At 37.2% G+C, this 21,743-nt stretch overlaps 1 protein-coding gene across 4 annotated transcripts in view; it reads right to left on the reverse strand.

The window, feature by feature from the left end:
• Map2k5 (mitogen-activated protein kinase kinase 5) overlaps positions 1-21,743 on the reverse strand; it is a 269,496-nt gene that overhangs the window by 204,182 nt on the left and 43,571 nt on the right. For all 4 annotated transcript variants that reach the window (XM_069995057.1, XM_069995056.1, XM_069995058.1 and 1 more), the window contains 4 exons: positions 19,217-19,257; positions 18,264-18,331; positions 10,044-10,092; positions 3,122-3,186 (listed from right to left, as the gene is read on the reverse strand). In XM_069995057.1, coding sequence (XP_069851158.1) covers positions 3,122-3,186; positions 10,044-10,092; positions 18,264-18,331; positions 19,217-19,257 — 223 coding nt within the window. The remainder of the gene's footprint in view (positions 1-3,121; positions 3,187-10,043; positions 10,093-18,263; positions 18,332-19,216; positions 19,258-21,743) is intronic.

The raw sequence follows: 21,743 nt of genomic DNA on the forward strand, positions 1-21,743 counted from the left end.
AGAACAGTTTAGAGAATCCATGTATTTGGTTTAATTATCTGGGTCCAAGATTTCATATCATATAACGGTAGAAAACACAGGCTTAAACATGAGAATTTATCCATTATTAAGCAGTTACACATATTATAACCCTTGAAATTCAAAATATCCCATCAAGTAAAGTGAATAAGACTGAACATCAAACTTCTGCTTTGTAGTTATTAGTTTTATTACACTTCACAAAAAAAATTAAATAGACCCATTAGGCAGTTTTGTTACCAATGAGTGGCTTTTTCAATATTTTCTTCATCTAGTTTATGTAGCATAGCCTCTAATGTAATCATTTTGTTTGAAAACCTACAACTTTTATAGTTAACACCATTAAGGTAAACTTAGTGTAGGAGAAATCCAATCATAATACATCAATGTTTCATAAAGACTTTAGTAGAGTAGATTCTTATTTCTTGATGATTTTACCATTCCTTTGTGTTGAACAAAAACTCTGGGATAACATGAAACAAGCAGGGCAGAGATATAGCTCAGTGATCAACAACAAAGGTTACATAACTGGAAATCTTCGCCCTCTTTCCTCATAAGAATCACATAAGCATCAAGTGTTATGACATACACTTGTACTCAGGAGGCTGAGGCAGGAGGACCGCTTGAGCAGGAGTTCAAGACTAATCTGAGCAACATAACAAAAGCTGGTTTAAAAAACAAAACAGCATCAGGTGCCAGTGGCTCATGCCTGTAATTGTAGCTACTCAGGAGGCTGAGATATGAGGATCATGGTTCAAAGCCAGCATTAGCAGGAAAGTCCATAAGGCTCTTACCTCCAATTAACTACCAAAAAGCAGGAAATGGAGCTATTGCTTAAAGTGGTAGAGCTCTAACCTTGAACACAAAAGCTCAGGGAGAGCTCCCAGGCCCTGGTTTCAATCTCCAGGATCAGCACAAATAATAGTAATTCCCAAAATATTAACATAATTTCATGCTATAATTATTCCTTGGGGGATGGGAATGTTGTCCACTTCTCAGTATACTCCCCCATTGTCTCACACCTATGCCTTAATTTAAGAGAAGATGAAAATTTCAATAGCTATGCTGGAGGTATAGATCAACAGTAGAGTGCAACATGTGCTAGGTCCTGTGTTTCATCTCTAGCATCAAAATTTTTTAAAAAAAATTAACACTGAAGATATGGTATCTAGAAAATTTAGCAACTAAGTGGGATTTGGTGGTTTTATATGTGTGTGTGTGTGTGTGTGTGTGTGTGTGTGTGTATGAATCTATGTATGCATGGATATATGCACATACACGTGTGTGTATGCACGTACACATGCATGCATGCGCAGGTCCTGGGGCTTTAACTCAGGACACTGCCCCTGAGCTTCTGTGCTCAAGGATAGCACTCTACCACTTGAGCTACAGCTTTATTTGTGGCTTTTTGGTGATTTGGACTTTCTTGCCCAGGCTGGCTTCAAACCATGATCCTCAGATCTCAGCTAAGATTACAGATGTGAACCACTGGAGCCCAGCACATTTCTTAATCTATCTTAAGTTTACAATGGGCCTTCAATTTAAAAATACAAAGGTAAACATTTGATGAAATAATACAGGTAAGTTAGGAGTCCAAAGAAATAGTTTTGGATTCCCTTTGAAGACAATATAAGGTTCAGTGAAAGCAAGAAACACAAGTGTTCCTTATTTCCTCCCCAGGAACCTTCAGAACAGGGTTGGATATCCAGAATAGGGAAGTTAGATAAGGGTGAAGGGGAGACTAAGGTGCCATTTATGTAGTGCAGGGCTGCATGGGAAAGAACATAGTAGCTTGATCCAGGAGAAAAACTCAGCTTCCAAAATTTTAAGGGTAAGACCAATGCTGGTAAAAGAAATGTTACTATTTATTTCTCTAAATTCTTATAGTGGACAGGCTTAACAGAACAACTATTTGCAATACTCAGTCATCTGTAGGAGAAAAAAAATAAGTGATAAGTGTGAACCTAAGTTCTTCAAGGACTATACTTGGGAGAAAGCACTTACGTGTTAATTGTATCCATAGAGGGACTGAAGCTCTCTAGATGAGGGACTGGATCTGATGACTCTGAAAGAGCTTCTAACCCTGAGAAATAGAATTCTATTCCAAAGCTCTTGGAGAAATGAAGGATGGTCAGAAATTTTAGAATGTGACTCTTCAAGGCCATGGGACCACAAGGCAATTTTTATCTGTGTTCATGTGGATAATCAGAAGTTAAAAATTTTAAGAACGTAAGTAACCAATTAGAAAATTATTTTACAACTGAAACTATTAATATTGGTGCTAAAACAAGGTGAAAACACAATCATAATGTGAAGCAGGATTAGAGTATATATGGAAAACAGCTCTCTGGAGGAAAACTTTATTATTCCCTCAGGCCTTTCTTACAGAGTATGGATTTTTTAATTCCTAATGGAATATTTTTCATACACCACTGCAGACTATTAAGTACTAGATATTACATTATGTAGTTTACACTAGTGCACAAGAAGACTTCCCTGTCGAGAGAACTATTTTTTACAGTTAGTATTTTTTAATATGAAAATGAACACTCCTTTAGGGTAAGATCACTGCAGCTGGAATTTAGGAAGAGTTTTATAACTTAACATATTCATCAATGTGTGCAGAAATTCTCTCAGGGGAGTAGGGTGAGGTGAGAAGGAAATACAACAGGAAAAGGCTTTTTAATAACTTACAGTGTCAACACAGGGCAAACCAATGGTATTTTTAAGGTTTGCTACCACTGGGCATAGCCGTAAACAGGTAAGGGACTAGCATAAAGTACCAGCAAGTTTTAAAAACATGATGGTGTTAAAGAACGAAGAAATATATATACATTAAACTTCAAGCCAGTTAAAGATACATTTGCTAATGATGGACTATTAACTGCTCACCCAGGAGAAAAGTGGACTCAGAAATATTAAAAAGGCAATATAAATGCACTTTTCAGGCAATTCTTGAGAAAGTAGAAGACACCTTGCAAAATTGTTGAGTCAAAAGTGGAAGTAAATGTTGGTGGTCATGTAAAATTTTTGTAATGGAATACTTGGATACCCAGCAATTGGCAAAAGTGGATCAAAAGTTTAAGGAAAATTGACTACTCACTTGTAGACTGTGCCTCCGTTGCCATGACCAAGGGTGTCTCGATACCGTATGTCTTGTTCATTCATCTCCACAAGAAAGAAAAACAAAAAGGATGTCATGCTGTGGATGGAAATGTCAAGGAAAAGCAACTCTGGGCCATAAACAACAAGCAGTCTGGGTCATTTCAAGTTCAGCTGCAAGAACGAGAAGATCAATACAACATTTGCTGTCCAATTTATAAAAGACGATAACAAGGGACAAAGTGATGGAAAGTTTAATGACAATTTGTTTGCCTGGGTCATTTCATTAAAGTTTGATAAAAGGTGTCAAAATGGAATGATATAACATAGCTCAAAAGGGTCAGGTCAGAGATGCTGATAAGAAAACAGTCTCCAGTACAGCATATAACCACCAAGTCCAAGCAGCACTGCACATAGCCAAAGTCAAACTTGGGAAAACAACACACATAGAGATATACAGTCAGTAATCTAATATATCATTTGTAAATAAATCAGCCCTTAAAAACTCCACAGATGACCTTATAATTAACATTCAGCAAATGGAGTGAATAATGTTTATGATTTTCCTAGAGTAGAAAAAGCTTTTCTTTACAAATGATAAATCAGTATACAGCAATAACTAGGTAGAAGTCACATTATGCTGATGAAAAAGTATCAAATCAATGCACTTTAAAATGCACATGCAGTCAGACCTAACGAAGAAAGGGAAAACATACAGGCATGTAATTTTTATAAAGTTGTTTTTATAATTTAATGTACAAAACAGAATGCAGTATCTACTAAGGTTCTATAAAACTTATTATACCAAAAATACTACTCTCATTTGTATCATGAGTGGTGGGTGAATTACATCGATACCCACAAAACAATATTTTCAGAGTTTCTAAGGAACTCCCTACATAATCATTTATCAAATGAATTTAAGACTAGCCAGACTATTTGATGCATCCAGTAATTTTTTATGCACTGGCCCACTTGCTTAAAAATTAACTGCCAACTTTATTCACAAAGTAGACTTAACAAAGGCATTATTTTCCATATAGCTAAAGCTTAGAAAAAGCCAAAGTAAGCCCTGAAAAAAAAAATCAATTTCCAGGGAATTGCACTGCCTTGCCTGGGCAGAAAATGGATAGTTTTAAATTCAATGTCACTTGGAAAAAAAAATTAGTTTGTTCTTAGACCATTATAGTAAAGCTTTAAATATCTGTTTTCATTCTAAACTTCCACCAATTGAATTTAAAAAAAGCTTCATTTATCAAGGGAAATATTTTTCCTCCATACATTTCTGAAGTTGAAGCTTCAGAGAGCCGTGATAATTAGGAGTGTGGCATAGGTAACAGAAACAGCTTCCTTTCCAAGCCATTTTGCCAATCCCTAAAAGAATATTGACAGATCCATGTGTAAAGGCCAATTCAGCACCCAATTTAATTGTAGTACAACTTGATTGATGCAATTTACAATCAGCTAATTACTATATCTAAGGTCAGTTTAAAAAAAAGTGAGAGAAGTCAGAAAAATTGGCAACTACTTTCCTATTTGAGGATTCTGTTCTTTATTACCTTTAAACTACCTGTATAATAGATGTGGCATGAAAGAAAGACAAGAAAATGATATTATTTGGGCTAAATGATAAACTTTCAAACAGCATGAAGAAAAGCAGTACAGAAACTGTCTGGAGATGCTAACCTAGCAAAACTGCTATTAGATTTACTTTTGTCAATAATGAAAATACAGAGTAGTAGCTATCAGTGAGTATAAATAGGCTACAAGGCCAGTTCCCTAAGAAAATTTCTCTAGGTAGTCTAAACGCGTTTCCAACAACTTAATTCATACCATTATCTTGCCCAACAAAGTATACTCTCATCATGGCTTGAAGTTAGTTTTTAGGAGAAATTTCATTTATGCATATCTACAAACTGAGACCAGGGCTCTGAAATAGATACAGGGAAAACAGTGTGTAGATATATAGTATATATAGGGTCTAGACCCTAAAAGGGCTTAAGTCTATGGTCAAGAGAACTGGCCAGCCTTCCTAGTATTTTAGCCTCATTGGGAGTGGCAGGCAGACAACAGCATCAGAGGACAAGTGGAACTTCCACAAGAGAGTTGGCAAGGAGAACTGTGGAGGGAAAATGGTTTCTAATGTATATTTATATGCATGAGCACTAAGTACAATGTAAGCCATTTTTTAAATTTATTTTTGTTATAATTAGTGGTTTTGAAGAGCAAATCTAAAAATATATTACTTTAAAAGATAATATCTAGCCAGATGATTATAGATGATAGGTTTATGCCTATCATCCTAGCTACTGAGGAGGCTGAGATCTGAGGATTACAGTTTGAAGCCAGCCATGGAAGAAAAGTCTGCAAGACTATGATCTCCAATTAACCACAAAAAAGCTAGAAGTGGAAGTGCACTCAAGTAGTAGAGAATTAAACTTGAATATAAAAAGCTCAAGGACAGGGCCCAGGCCCTGAATTGAAGCTTCAGAGCCAGCACAAACACATACAAAATGACAATATCTACTGAAAAAGATTAAAGAGTTTATGATGTTTAAAGTTATACTGACCTTTGTCTAGCTAAACTGAAATTTGTTATATTACAAACTAAGATTCTTTTCTGTTTAATTTTCTGAAATATTACAGTACATAAATATTTCTTCTTATGTTTTAAGAAGTGTATGAGGGTAGGGAAGGAGTTTCTCACTGGTCTCTTAAACTCCAGTGGTTTTTTTCCAGTTTTAGTTTCCTGAATGCTGGGATTACAAATGCACACCATCATAACCAGCTACAAGTTTGTAAAAAGAAAACTACTGGAATTTTCTTTTTTCCTAACCATGAATTAATTTTAAAAATTTGAGAATACTAAATCAAAATGGATTAACAAATAGCTAATAACACTGTACACTTTTTAATTAAATCTGATTTTAATTTGCAAAATAAAGTACAGAAATATTTAGTATAAAATGAAGGGTAAGATTTATGAACCTCTAGAGTATTGCATTTAAATATTACACATAGAAGCAAGTATCATTAAAAAATCACAATTTATAGCATTTCAAGACCATTTTACCCAATTTAATTAGGCTAGTGTGTGTGTGTGTGTGTGTGTGTGTGTGTGTGCGCGCGCGTGCGCGCGCGTGTGTGTATTCAACGTTTAATGTTAGTACTCTGTCTCAGGTACCGTATGTAGGGACACATCTCTCTGTCAATGATCCACAGGAAAGCTAACTATCTACTGAAAGGCATTCTCAGTAAATATCGATTCTTTATCTATGATGTTTGTAAGATAAGTGGTTTTTAAATCACATATAAAAAAATGTTCAAAAAAAGTTTGGGATTTTTTTTTTTATTCAAAGATGCCAAATAGCTAATAAATGTAGTTCAAATTCCTTTTTCTTTTTCTAAACTAACAAAAGTAGATGAGAAACACACTGTAGATGTGAGGGAAAAGAAAGTAAAAGCCCCAGGAATTATGATTACTACATGTCAACAGCTAAGAAAGCACACAGTCTGGGAAAAAAAATGATTGACAAAGCCTCTGTTCCATCTGAAAAGAAGCAGGAGCCAAGAAAGAAATAGAGACAGCATAGCAACCACCCACAGCAGTCAGGCTGTTCAGGGAGAAGAGGGCATTGTGAAGTTCTGTTTTACATACATGGACTCATTTATGCTTCAGCCTTCCTACAACATCTAAGATGAACCAACAGAATATGAGAGTTTTATATAGTAGTGACAACTCTATTTTTTAAAGCTATTTTACAAAGATATCAATTCTTCCTACTTTTTTTTATACCTTGAAGAGTTTTTCTAAAAGCACTAAGTTCTTAATAGTCAAAGATGTAGAATTAGTGACAACAGTACATTTATGCTTGAATTATCAGGATAGGAAAATACTGTCGTCACTTTCTCCCACAAAAGCTGAACATTAAAAAGGAAAAAATATATTAGAGATACAAAAGGTCAATTCTTGGAGTAGCTGAACACTTTTTAAATCCTTTAAACTGGCCCTTTGAGCTGTTTCAAGTTACTTTCAAACATAGGCTGCTGTTAAACAGATGATGCCTCCCTGGATCTGAGTGGTAAAAGCATTCAGAAAACACAGCAGTGAGGCTGATCTACGTGCCTCAATAAAACATGCCAAAGATAGCTTTTGATTTATTTTTTAAACTGGGACAGAACCTCCATCACAAAATGGTAACAGGAAAACAATGAGTCCCTTCCAAAGACTAAACCTCTTACAAGGTGCTTGATTTATCATATTAATGAAGTTAATGGGGAAAAATGAAATGCAATTCAATTATGGATTAGCAAAGAAAATGTTCTTTGTTTATTGTCCGCCTGTGTTAAGAAAAATTAGTACCTATCCCTTATAAATCATTAAAATAAAAATGCTCAATTAATCCTTATTCTTTATGTAAAGGTCTGGCAGAACCTAGTCCTATCACTAGACCTTTGCTTCACAAATCGAAGCAATAATGGTTTCAGAAAGCAGTCACACTCTATGAGCAGACAATTGGAGAGATTTAGTAAATCCCACTTTATAGAGCAGAGACTAATCGGAAAACACAAGCCAGTCAAATGTTTCTTATGAACTGTTGACACTATATCAATGCTGAATCAATTGGTGGCATTTACTCTGAGTGACAGAAAAGAAATAAATATTTATATCACATAACCTATATCAATGAACCCAGGCAGAAAGCTATTTCTAACCTGTCAATATTTGATTATCTTGAAGAATCATGTCCCTTTCTTTTAATGATTAATATGAATTCCTTATTAAATCTAAGTGGAGGCTAGTGGAAAAGCAAATCATTATTAATGCTTGAAAGCATAAACCACTAAAATAAAAAAACTATGCTCACGTGTTAAAGTATCGTTAAATGTGACTTACATCTTCCTTATCAAGTGGTGTCAGTATTCCACCCAGAGATTTATTGATGTGTACCCTATGCACATTACCTCACTACAAAACAGTTGAGCCCACCATTTACTTTCTCTAACTCTGCAGCACCAATGGAGGAATTAGGGCCAGTAGGTATTTTGAAAGCATCCATAGATGATGGGTTCTTTTGCCTTTTTTTTTTTTTCTGTGATTGAAGCAAATATAGGAAGAGCTTATCATTAAAAGGGAAAACATGCCATACTATTTAAGATGGGGGTTTAGCACATTCTAAGGGAAAGCAATAAACAATCTTTAAACATCAAAAATCACTGCCATGACAATCTTGCACCACAGAAACCCCCATCCTGAAATCACTAAGGTATTTGTAGTACTATATTGTCAAAATATTAGGAACATTCAGAAAGCTCCCCAGTGAAATAAGCTGTTTTTCTTTATTTTTGAAAAAGGAATTTATGACAGGCTATTTTCCATTGCCTGGGTCAAACAAATGTAGTTAAAGCTTCTTAATTTCTGTCAGTTTTGAAATATATTTTCCAGCTGAAGAATACAAGCATCTTGTACATAAAGTACTATTAATAACTAGAATGCAAGCATGTTGAAGAAAAATAAATAACATAGGGTAAATATTTTTTCTTTTATTCATATTTTATCTCATACTGCATACATGTGGATACATACATGTAGACTTCAAATCTTTGGCTGCTTAAAGGGGAAAAATTTTTGATAGAAGCTACCTAAAATTTGGGAGAAGGGTATAGGTCATTGGGAAAGTACTTGCCTATCATATGTGAAGCCCCGGATTCTATCCCCAGGGCTACAAAAAACAATTACCTAAAATTTCAAGACCATCAAGATTATACTTGTCCTCGGCTGTATGCAGAGTATTTAAGGATTAGTATTCACACTCACTGGATGACAATCAGCTGTCAGAGCCAGCTCAACCTAATTTTTCCAGACTGTGTGCTAAGTAAGCAAGGCTTTCAGAAGCACTGTCACACGGTCACCGTTTTAAGGCATGCACATCTATTAGGATACAATGTTACAGGTGATATTAAAGGACAAGCATGGAGACCCAGCTTTGTCATCTTGACATGCTCCACTACAAGTACTTGATTCATGAAATGCCAATGAGGCTTGGAGAGGTCATCGTGTGAAGGCACTGAATAAGCATCTGAGATAATTAAGATTTCAGCCTTCGAAACATGGACGGGAAGTGAACAGCAGTTAAGAAAATCAATAAGAGTCTTTTATTTGCAGTGACACAGATGTCTCAGTCAATAGAGCCTAATAGGCAGGCTTGATCGCAATGGACAGGCGCTTGCCTCCAAGGCTATCAAAGGGCTTCCACTATAACAAACATTATACACATTTATGTTTCTATTGAGGAATTGAGAACCCTGTAGGTAGTTTAATTTACCAGTGTATGTTTAAAAGTGCTACACTATTTCAGATGTGTCCATTTACTTGAATCAAAATTAGTGAGAAATAACTGGCCTGCAGGCTTGATTGTCCCTCACTGGCTGGGTTAGGTCATTCGACTTCAGATGGCCCATTGACTAGGCAAGCCAAGTCTCTTGAAGCCCAGGGATTTTATGTGCCAAAGGTCTGCTGTTTCTCAGTTCCCCCAATAAAGCCATTATTCGTTTCAAGACAAAAGAAAGAGCTAAGGTAAGAAAGTAGCAGTTTTTCCTTTTATCCTCAAAGATAATGAAAGAATGCAGGGCAAGTTCAACAACCCATGGGTTGACACACTTGTTCAGAACTGATTAACTTTTTTTAAACTGAGATGGCAGCAGGGTGTGTGCACAGAACTTCAATCTGCTGGGAGTGAAACCCATTAACACAGTTTGAAAAATGTGCTGTAAATTGTTCTGCCAATCAAATTAAGCCAGGTTATTCATTTATGACAGGAAGAAATTCACAGGCTCTTCATTGTTTAATAAGTTTATGGATTAAAAATAACGGGACAGTAGTAAATTACTATGTGAAAATCTTAATATACAATATTACCTACCTGACCATTAGCTAAGATTTTTTTCAGTTCAGCAGATGACTTCTTTAGGCTGAAAAAGAAAGAAAAGTTTAGTGGTAAGATCACCTTCATCTCTGAACATCACTGAAAATCTCATATAAAAATAGACCCTTGCTTTTAGATAGTCATGAATTATACTCCTTCTTCCTGTGGAAAATGTGTTTTGCTTTTAAACTCAATGCTAAAGGTATCAATGAGGAAAATGAAACACCATTAGAAATTTACAGCAATAAAGAAGCCTGCAGTCACTTTATGGGCTACTGTCGTGACTATTTTGGCCATTCATTTTGCTACCCTTGGGTAGCTTTTCAGTGGCAACTTTATATGGATGGAAGCTCTTGTGTGCTCAGCACAAAGTATTTAACAAATAAACTCTCTAAATATTCATAGTCAACAGATCACAGAACATCAAAAGATAAAATAGTATCAATTCTTGCCGTTAAGAATAACAATTCAACTATGTGGGAAGCAAACATATGATGAAAATACAGCCTGGTTCTCAGAAGCTATGTGATCTAGGAAAAATTACTTATCCTCTCTGAACTTCAATTATCTTTTTATAAAAATGAGGAAAATTGCAACTTTACAAAAGCAATGGGGAAAATGAATCATTATTCAACAGCACTATGTCTTGTCACTGTGACCACATTTTTTAAATGTGTTATTTCACAAATAGTATAATGTTCTTTGCACATGTAGCAGAGCATATGGGGCTGTGTACCACAATTTGGACCTTGAGTGTACCCCAAGGGTGTTTTAGAGCTTGGTCCCCAGATTGGTGGTATTAGGAGGTGGTAGAAACTTTGAAAGGTGGGACCAAGTGGTAGAGTTAAGTTCACTGGGCCATGCTTTCTTAGGATACTCCACCTCTCCCCCCTGCCTCCCTCACTCCTTTCCATTCTCCTTCTCCCTTTCTTTTTCTCATTCTGCTTCCCAATTCACCATGAAGTGAGCAAGCTTCCACCATAACATACTGTAACAACAATGAGCCAAAAGCAATGGGTCAACTATAGAATGAAATCTTCCCTCTTTGGAAGTTGATTATATCAGGTATTTGTTACAGTAATGGAAAGCTAATATAATATACAAATATTTATGTGGAGGCTGAGCACCAGTGGCTCATGCCTGTAATCCTAGCTACTCAGGAGGCTGACATCTGAGGATCATGATTCAAAGCCAGCCTGGGCAGTAAAGTCTGTGAGACTCCTATCAAAAATTAACCACCAGTAAACCAGAAATGGAGCTGTGGCTCAAAGTAGTAGAGTTCTAGCCTTGAGCAAAAGGGCTCACGGACAGCACCTAGGCCTTGAGTTCAAGCTCTATGACCAACCAATAACAACCAGAAAAACTTACATGGATGAACTTAGTTGAAAGCTAGTGGGGGGGGGGAGGGGATAAAACTATACCTCCCTCTGGCATTCTCCTTGAAATTTAGTGCTTGTTCACTCTATCTTTAAACATAATAGCTTATACTCTACTGGCCTACCAGATTAATTCTCTCTCTTCTGTTAGTTATCAGTCAGTATAGATAGATATATTTCTTCTCATCGTACCCTCCCCCACAAGGCTGGGAGCTCCCTGAGAACACTGCCCACATCTCTCTCTGTCTTCAATATAATCTATTCCCTTCTCTCAGCCATCGACCTGTGTAGACCAATGACTTGGCATGCGCTAAGTGTTCAAGTAATGGCAGTTGCTGTGGTAGTTATACCATGACAGCAGTAGAGGCAACACATCAGAAAGAAAAAGGTATCAGAGCCTCTAATTAGCACCTCTAATACATTACACTGAGGAAAATTTCAGTTCAAGTTTACTATATTCTGGTTTCAAGTTATAATAATTCCTTGCTAAAATTAAAATTCTATGTCCAGTGTAAATTATGGCACCTCAGTCCCCAGTTGTCTACATTTTACAAGATCTCACCTAAAGATTCTAGACTAATAAAGTTCTCCCAAGCCAAGTAACCCTATACACTAAAGGGACAGTTATGAATACTTGTAGACTACAACTAAAGCTGCAACACATACCAAGACATAAAAACTGCCTAAAAATCAGTATAGTTAGCACAATGCTAACAACAGGTGTCATTTATTAAATGATGGCCAATGACAAGCACTGTGCTAAGTACTATTAGTTATTACCCTAATTTATCCTGTTAGGGTATATGTAGTCATTGTCCTTAATTTATAGAGAGAACTAAGAGCCAGACTTTGCTGAGAATCAGTCTCTCTCTTACGGACACACACACACACACACACACACACACACACACACACACACACACACACACACACACAAACACACACACACACACACACACACACACACACACACACACACACACACACACACACACACACACACACACACACACACACCTTTATTTTGAAAAACATTCCCATCAACAACTCCCAATTTGATAGTTCCAATTATGTATAGACACAAATAAACAAAGCCTAGGCAATGTTCCTCACAGTTGTTCCATTCTATCATAAATTTGAAATAATAACATTTTGATTCATTGCATTTACAAAATGCCTTTCAACCAAGAACGAAATGTGATTCCCTTAATACAGCTTCATCAATCTTACTAACTCCAGAGATAAGTAGATGGAAAGTTTAATCATCCTAATTTTACAGAAGAAAGCCAAGTTGCTCCAGAAAGGCCCTGCTTAGGCAGTGGACTTGAATTCCATAATTACAGTCTAGTATTAGTAAGTTCAGTTCAGTAAATAGTCACTCACCTAAAGCAAAGAACTCATGCTTCGAGGGTAACCGTAGGAAAAAACTGACTTCATTCATTATGTCATTTTACCAACTGGTAAAACAACAACTATAGGAGTAGGAGTTTAGGGTATATTTCAGTGATAGAGCAATAAGGCTAAGGTCTGAGAATTGCAGTTTAAAGTCAGCCCAGGCAGAAAAGTCTATAAGACTCTTATCTCCAATTAACACCAAGAAGCCAGAAATGGAGCTGTGGCTCAAGTAGAGCACCAGCCTTGAACAAAAAGGGACAGGCCATGAGTTTGAGTTCAAGCATTAGTACATGTACACAAAAAAAGCAAGAAAATAAAAAAAGTACCTTGGAAATTTCTTTGTGATTTGGTTTATTCAAAATTTCACATATCTATGTGATCATAGTAACCACTGAAACTTTTTTTTAAATTTTTGTTACAGTATTGGAGACTGAACACAGGGGCTTATCCTTATAGGCAAGCACTCTCCACCTGAACCATGCACCAAGCAAATCTTTTTGCTTTCAGCTTTTTTCAGATAGGATCTCCTAACTTTAAGCTAGCTTGCCTCAAACAACAACAATCCTACTCCCACCTCCCATGTAGCTGGGATTACAGGCTTGTACCACCATGCCCAGCCTCAAAAATTACTTTTAAAGCATTTTAAAATTTAAATGTCATACAAGTTTAAGGAATGACACATGAAGAAAGTAATTGAGGTTTCCATAGAATGAAAAGTACATGTCAGTAAAGCTAAGAGAATTGAATCCAATGGTGAGATTTAAAGGGAATGTATTTAAACATGACTAATTATCTCCTATGTGTTTGTTGTGAACCATGCCAGGACTTGGAATTTTTGCAATATAGTCACTGTCCGTAAAGCTCGCTGAAGCTATGGAGGGAAAGAGGTGCTTGCATACATTTGCTCACTGCTTCAATAAAAGGAAACTAGAGGCTGGCACCAGTAGCTCACGCCTGTAATCCTAGCTACTCAGGAGGCTGAGATCTGAGGATCAAGGTTCAAAGCCAGCCCAGACAGGAAAGTCTGTGAGACTCTTATCTCCATTAAACCACCAAAAAACTGGAAGTGGTGCTGTAGCTCAAGTGGTAGAGTGCTGGTGCTGAAAAGCGGAGGGACAGTACTCAGGCCCAAAGTTCAAGTCCCACAACCAACAGAAAGCAAGAAAGCAAGCAAGCAAGAAAGAAACAAACAAACAAACAAGGGGAGATGGCAAGAATTCATAGGAAGGAGAAGGGGATCTGGTATAGACCTGGAGGTGAGTAGTAATCAGGGACAGTGTTCAGAAGATACATGGTCCACAAATATGACCAAGCTTAGCCAGACTTGAAGTGAAGGAGGGGATGAAAAAAGGTGACAGCAACAGATGTCCATGCCCAATAGTGGGAGAACACAGACCTATTCAGGGCACAAATGTTCATCAGCAAAACTGGAGTACGCAGACAGTTGTACGAGAAAGGGAACAGAGGTCTCACCATCCATGGAGGTTGTACTTCATTTGAAGACACAAACAATAGGAAAGGTTTCAAAACTGTGCATTATTCGATGGTTTGGAGTTAATTTATTCCCAATGGCCAATGTGTGACAATATTAAGGGGAAGACCTTTAAAAATCTGACATGTAGGAGCACATATTTAGGTCAGCCTAGAGGTATGCCCACAGAAAGAATCGTGGAACCAGTCTCTTTCTTGAGTCCTGTACCAAACCAAGATGTGATCACTATCCCTGCATATGCTCCCCCACATTGCAATCCACCCTCAGGACAGCAGACAATGGAGAACCCTCATAAAGCCTATGCCAAGCTATCTAGACTTTTTTTCTCCAAAACTGTGAGCTAAATGAACTTCCTAGAAATGTTAGGCTACCTCAAGGAAGAGATGGCTGATATAATTAGCAATATCACTCCAACTACAGTGGGGAAGGGAGAACAATAGGCAAGGCTGCTGGAAGAAGCTACCAGGAGGCCGGGCAATGACCTGGAAGGCCTGGAGCACCTGTGCAGCAAACAGATGCTGCATATGAACAGATGCAGGGCTCCTCAGAAGGTAGAATGAACATGCATGGCTGTGGAAGGCCGAGGAGGCAGCAAAGGTTGACAAGTAGCTTATCAGTTTACAAAGGGATGGATGGGGAGAATTTGCTGAGTCAGGAAGTAAAGGAGACATGTCTATGCTAAAAGTGCTAGCAGCTGAAAAAAATGAACAGTCATATTGTGAAGGAAAAAACAATCTTGAGTAGGTGCTAAAGAGAGACAAATCCCAGCATGCAAAAAAAAGATCTTCACACCTGAGCTGTTTCAAATAGATAAACAGTGATAAATACTGTAGATTTATATATATATATATATATATATATATATATATATTTTTTATATATACACACACACACACACACACACTATTTTCTTATGTCATCTCTGACTTTTTTCAATGTGATTGTTTTTAACATGCTAAAAGTTACAAGTATATTTTGTTTTGTGTCTCCTAAAAAAAGATCTTCATAACATACAGTTAAATAAAAACAAAAGAAGCTGTCTTGGCCAATATGAGTTCCTATACTTGTTGCCCATCGGTACTTGTTGAAAAACCTGCTAAGAACCCTGGACTGCCACAAAATTCTGTTGCCAAGAGGAAAGGCCAAACATTGCTGGATCTTCAAGGACATGTGATGTGCATCTTTATCTCCTACCACTTTAGCTGTTCTTCCCATTCTTTCCCTCCCATGCAACTTGTGCCCAGTACTCTTCCTGTGCTCCAGTCAAGCTGGCCTATGCAAATATGCTAAGCTCCTTTGTCACCTCATGGCCTTCTCTTAGCACTTCCTCTATCTCTTTTTTTCTTTTTTTTCACTTCTCTCTCTCTCTTTTTTTTTTTTTTTTTTTTGGTCTATCAAGGGGCTTGAACTCTGGACCTGGGCCTGGGCACTGTCCCTCAGCTCTTCAGCTCAAAGCTAGTGCTCTATCACTTGAGCCACAGCACCACTTCCAGTTTTCTGAAAGATAAGAGTCTCACAGACTTTCCTGCCAAGGCTGGCTTTGAACCGTGATCCTCAGATCTCAGCCTCCTGAACTAGGATTACAGGAGTGAGCCACCAGCGCCCAGCTCCTTCTCTGTTTCTTGAAATATCTGGGTCATCCTATCCTTCAGGTATAGATGCAAGTATCACATGGAGTACCCATTTAAATCTAAGTACATTCCTATCTGATGGTCTTTCTCTTCCCAGCCACTTGCTCCCTTCACTTTAATTGTAAGATATAATTTGTGTAAAGTAAGCTCATATAATTTGCAAATTTATCTCACATGGTTTTGTTCAATGTCAAAAAACACTAAGGTTTTAAAAAACAAAATAAATTTCAAAAACAAAATTCCTGCACATGCATTACATTACTCAGTTGATGGAGAGAAGCTCTCAGTCCCATGTTATCATCAGGTAACATTATGCTTAAATCAGACAGTGTTTAAATCCCTGTATGATTTGCAGAGTGTTTTCTTGCACTTAACTCTGTGAAAATTTGCCACCCACAAAAACAAATGGTGCCCCAAAAGCAAGGTAAAGGTTATACTAATCTTCACACACCAAAAAAGGGCAAGTAATGTGCTTAATTTAAGTGATAAAGTGAAAATTTTAGATGTGTTGAAAGGTGGCAAATCTGTCTTCATAGGAAGTTAAGCAGTAGTATGGGAAGACTACATCAAGTATCTACAGGACAGTACTTTATGCATCCTAAGCATAGATCTCAACAGTAGTCTTCTTGGAACCATACACTTACAGATATCAATGATCTACATATATATATATATATATATATATGTATGTATGTATGTATATGTGTGTATGTAGGTATATACCTATATGTGTGCCTAAATACATATATACAGTGGTGCTGTAGCTCAAGTGGTAGAGCGCTCGCCTTGAGCTGAAGAGCTGAGGGACAGCGCCCAGGCCCAGAGTTCAAGCCCCACGACCGACAAAAAAAAAAAAATACATATATACATACATATATATACACACATGTATGTGCACATACTACACACACACACACACATGCACACACACACACACACACATACATACACACACACATACATACACACACACAAACACACCAGATGGTGAGGTTCAGCAGGTAAGGAGGACCACATTGTATTCCTAGTACACAGGACAGCACTTAATGAGTAAGATGTAGTCAGAATCAATACCTGTTGATTAGTTATCAGCCTAGAGCACAGAACATCACTTGTATGTGATTCAACTCACATTCTCTACAAGAATCACTAGTATTATTACTATTGGGAATCTGTTATACCCCCTAAATGCAAACATCCAGCTTACCAGGCAGTCTCTGAACTTCTGAACTCCATGAATATATATGAATGATTTTTAATAATCAAGCTAATTCCCACGTTATTGAAATGAATGTGACAGAACTGAGACATTATCTTGATTCTCTATCTTGCCATTTTTCAACTACATATGGCTTTTTAGATCATGATGAAACTTGACCTAAAACACTAGGGAAGACCTTGTTTTTCCTCAGACGCACAATCAGTCTTTGTGGCTAACACCTTTTCTGGAAGAAGTGGTAATAATGAAACACCCTGATTCCTGTTGCTGAGAGAAACCAGGCCTGCAAGGCTGTGTGTAGCTCACATGTCCAGACAGAATGGAGAAAGAAGCTACGAAGCTCAGCTGGGTCAACCTCTCTGTGGAGAACAGAAATATTTTCTTGCATGAGTACACGCAAATGATCCACTGGTAAATAACTAGTTAACTATACTCTATGATAAAATAAGTTGCTTAAGAGATATGTGTTCACATCAGGAAGCTGGTGGGTAGATACACTGACACCACAATAAAATTATCAGGAGCCAGAGGTGGTAGTACACACTTGTAATTCCAGCTATTCAGGAGAGGAAGGTTATAGGATTGTTGTCCAAGAACCCTGGCAAAAAAGGAAGAGGGGGTAGGAGGGAGAGGGAAGAAGGGAGGGAGGGAAGGAAGGGAAGTCGGAAGAAAGGGAGGGAAAACCAACCAAAACCCTATCTGAAAAATGAAACTAAAAATGGGCTGGGACTATGGTTCATTTAGTACAGTGCCTGACTTGTAAGAATAAGACCCTGAATTCAAACTCAGTACCAACAATAAGTAAGTTAATAAATAGGATCTCAATTCCTGCATGGGCTCACTCTGGACTGCTATCTTCCTACTTACACGGCTCACTGTAGCTAGGATATCATGTGTGTATAAATCATGCCCCATTTCTTCCATGGAGATGTGGTCTCACAGACTTTTCTTCCCAGGGCTGGATTGGAACAGAGATCCTGCCAATCTTAGCCTTCCAACACATTTCTTGTTCTTACAGGAAAGAGTTGTCATCCCACAAGCCTCTTCTCCATCCTACTTGCACCTTGTAGATAATCACAGAGTTCACCCCTCAATCACTCTCACCTACTGTTTGGAAGTGAATCTGAGACTGCTGGGCTAGTGTGCTGGGAGGGTCCAGCCCGGGTATTCACCTATAAGTAAAGAAAGAATCTTGATCAGTCTCATGTTCTGAGGACACAGTTCTAATTAACCTATAATTTGCCACAGATTTCTCATTTCACTGGAAAGGTTAATTAGCTTATTCCTAGACAGACCCACAGTTGGAGTCTATTCAATATATAGGTTAGGGGCTGTACAATCTGTACATTATATAACCCTCTATTTCTGTTATTTAAATACTTTAACAGCACTGAAAAATGAAAGACAAATAAAGGAAAAATCCAATTTACTATCCAAAACACATGTAAATATGATAGGTTCATGAAAGTATACTAAGAATATATCTAGGGATTAGCAGAAAACCTCAAAGTATCTTCCTTCCAGCTCTAAAACCAAACATTGTAGACTGTTTTTTATTCACTAGAATATGAGATCCAAGTAATTAATTATAAAATACTTGAGCCTACTAAAACAGACTTACTTTCAGCTTTGAAGCCTTAAGCAGAAATCCAGAACTCAAAATGCATAGAACAATGAAGAAACATTAACAAGACATGTTTCTAGTACAAACATGTCAAAAGGAGAAGATGAGGTTCTCTGTGCTTTGCTTATGTGCTTAATCACTGAAATGAAGTCTACTCTCTCCCTCTAATAAATCTTCTTGGCACTAGTACCCAAGATCACCCTAAAGAAACTGACCACTAAAGCAATTCCAAATAATTAAAGATACAGCATCTAAACCCCAGTAAGTAAATGCTACAGATAAACAGCCCCCTCCTCCTCCCATTTAAAAAGGGCGGGGGGGGGGATCGCTTGTCAGGGCTTGAGAAAGTGCAGTTTTATTTGACATTTCAATAAGTGGAACACAGCATTACAAATCCATCTAACTTTACTGAAACAATTATTGAAATTCATACCTTCAGGCCATGTATGTTCCGTTCCCCAGGAGGCTTGCAGGCTGAAACAGTAATTGACTAAATTGTAGAACACATCAGGGCCATTTACAAATTTGCTCAAAATGAATCGTTTAAAAAGAAATGAGGGTGACACCAAAATTAGCAGAGAGAAATGATTGAAAAGTGGCTCCCAAGACCCAAAGTGGGAATTATGAACCAGGGTTTTAACTTGCAGGAGTGAGCATTTATAAATGCAAAGAGCTTTCTGACACCACTTCATATCAATTCCAATTTCTCTGTAAAATATATAAAAATCAAGTTAACTGAGCTAAAATGATTAGATTCCTTTCATAATTCTAATTTCAGCAATCTTTCCTCACTCTATTACATTGTATATCTGCTGTGAGTTAAACTACTTTCAAAATAGCAAGGTTTGGGGGGATTTGTTTTGTTTGGGAGAGGAAGTGGAAGAATTTTTTGTTTTAACACCAGAAAAGATCACTAGGGACTCTAAACAAAATGTTTAAGTTAGAATATTACTGTGTATAGTTATAAACAGTCAAATTTATTAAGATACAGACATGTAATTCCATTAAATTTCTCACAGATCTTTGATATCTGCCAATATTTAGTATAAAGTAGTACCAAGAAAAATAATAATTTCTTAATACAATCTTGAGTTACAGATTTGTTTTTTTCCAGTTCAACAAATGCTTCTTCATATCAAATGTTAAAAATACAAAAGCTTCCTGCCCATGTGATAGACTACTTTCATTTGAAAACTATAGGGCTCTACAAATTGTATGTTAAAGGATTGTCAATTTTGATTGATTGAGGACAGATTAATTTGAATTTTATTTTGCTCCTCTCTCAGATGTACATGTATTTTTCTGTTTCTGAAAAGAAATAGAGCTGTTTAATAAAAATATATGGGTAATAATTACAAGGCATGAATTGCTTTCATTTTGTATATTTCAAGTAAACTCAAATTTATTATCTTGTTTTCCTAGAAAATGCATCTAAACACAACTAAAAGGGTTTTACTTATCATGCTGAAGCACATTAAAATTATGACTACACATCTTCTTTCCTTAAGATGGAAATTAACTCTTTGAACAAAACAACCATCACATACATTTGATGCCTGGTCCTTGGGGGACTATCAGTACTTCCTAAGACAATGATTGAGAATGTTTCCACTGAAGATTCCAGGTATTTATCTTACCTAACCTCAACACTGTTCCTTCCATAATTGCTTTCTCAAATTTTTATGACTGGAAATCTAAACAACATTCAAAAACCCCAGTATTTTCATTGATCCTAAGGCTCAAAGTGAGCTTAGTCAAGTTTCATACTTACTGATATCTAACACCTCTGAACAAAGACAAAACAAAAAACAAAAGAATTGTATTACAATACACAAAAACCCCAGAGATAAGGAGACTGAACTTTCATGTTTGGAAATTGAAAATTTGGCTTGAAAAGACTAATATATTGAGCCTAGAAAGTTTTATTTCAGTAATATCTAGTATCTTCTACTTTACAGTGCTCTCAAACAACTAGTCTCCCATCAAACCTTCCAAACTATCCTCCTGAATGTTCTTCTAATATTTTAACTAAAATGCCTTTCCATTGAAAGCAAATTACAATTTAAACAAAATTCTTACTCAAAGGGTATATTACCACTCACAGAAGCTGTCTGACTTTGAAGTTATCTCATCTTTCTGAGCCTCAACAATCTTACCCATAAAAGAGAAGCAATCAGCCAGGCACTGGTGGATCACGCCTATAATCCCAGCTACTCAAGAGGCTTAGATTTGAGGACAGCAGTTCAAAGCCAGACTATGCAGCAAAGTCCATGAGACAGCTCCAATTAACTACCCAAAAAGCTAGAAGTGAAGCTATGGCTCAAATAGTATAATGCAAACCTTGAGCCAAAAAACCCAGAGACAGCATGAAAGTGGGCCCTAAATTCAAACCCCAGGACCAGCACCGAGATAGATAGATAGATAGATAGATAGATAGATAGATAGATAGATAGATAGATAGATAGATAGATAGATAGATAGATAGATAGATAGATAGATAGATAGATAGATAGATAGATGATAGATAGATAGATAGATGAGAGAGAGAGAGAGAGAGAGAGAGAGAGAGAGAGAGAGAGAGAGAGAGAGAGATTTAAAAAACAAAGCTGGGTGCCAGTGGCTCACACCTGTAATCTTAGCTACTCAGGAGGCTGAGATCTGAGGATCCCAGTTCAAAGCCAACCCAGGCAAGAAAGTCCATGAGACTCGTATATCCAATAAACCACCAGAAAACCGGAAGTGGTGATGTGGCTCAAGTGGTAAAGCACTGACCTTGAGCTGAAGAGCACAGGGACAGTGCCCAGGCCCAGAGTTCAAGCCCCATGACCGACAAGGAAGGAAGGAAGGAAGGAAGGAAGGAAGGAAGGAAGGAAGGAAGGAAGGAAGGAAGGAAGGAAGGAAGGAAGGAAGGAAGGAAGGAAGGAAGGAAGGAAGGAAGGAAGGAAGGAAGGAAGGAAGGA

The sequence above is a fragment of the Dipodomys merriami genome, unplaced genomic scaffold (genome assembly GCF_024711535.1).
Source record: "Dipodomys merriami isolate MVZ:Mamm:240054 unplaced genomic scaffold, mDipMer1.0.p SCAF_48, whole genome shotgun sequence".
Classification (NCBI taxonomy): Eukaryota; Metazoa; Chordata; class Mammalia; order Rodentia; family Heteromyidae; genus Dipodomys; species Dipodomys merriami.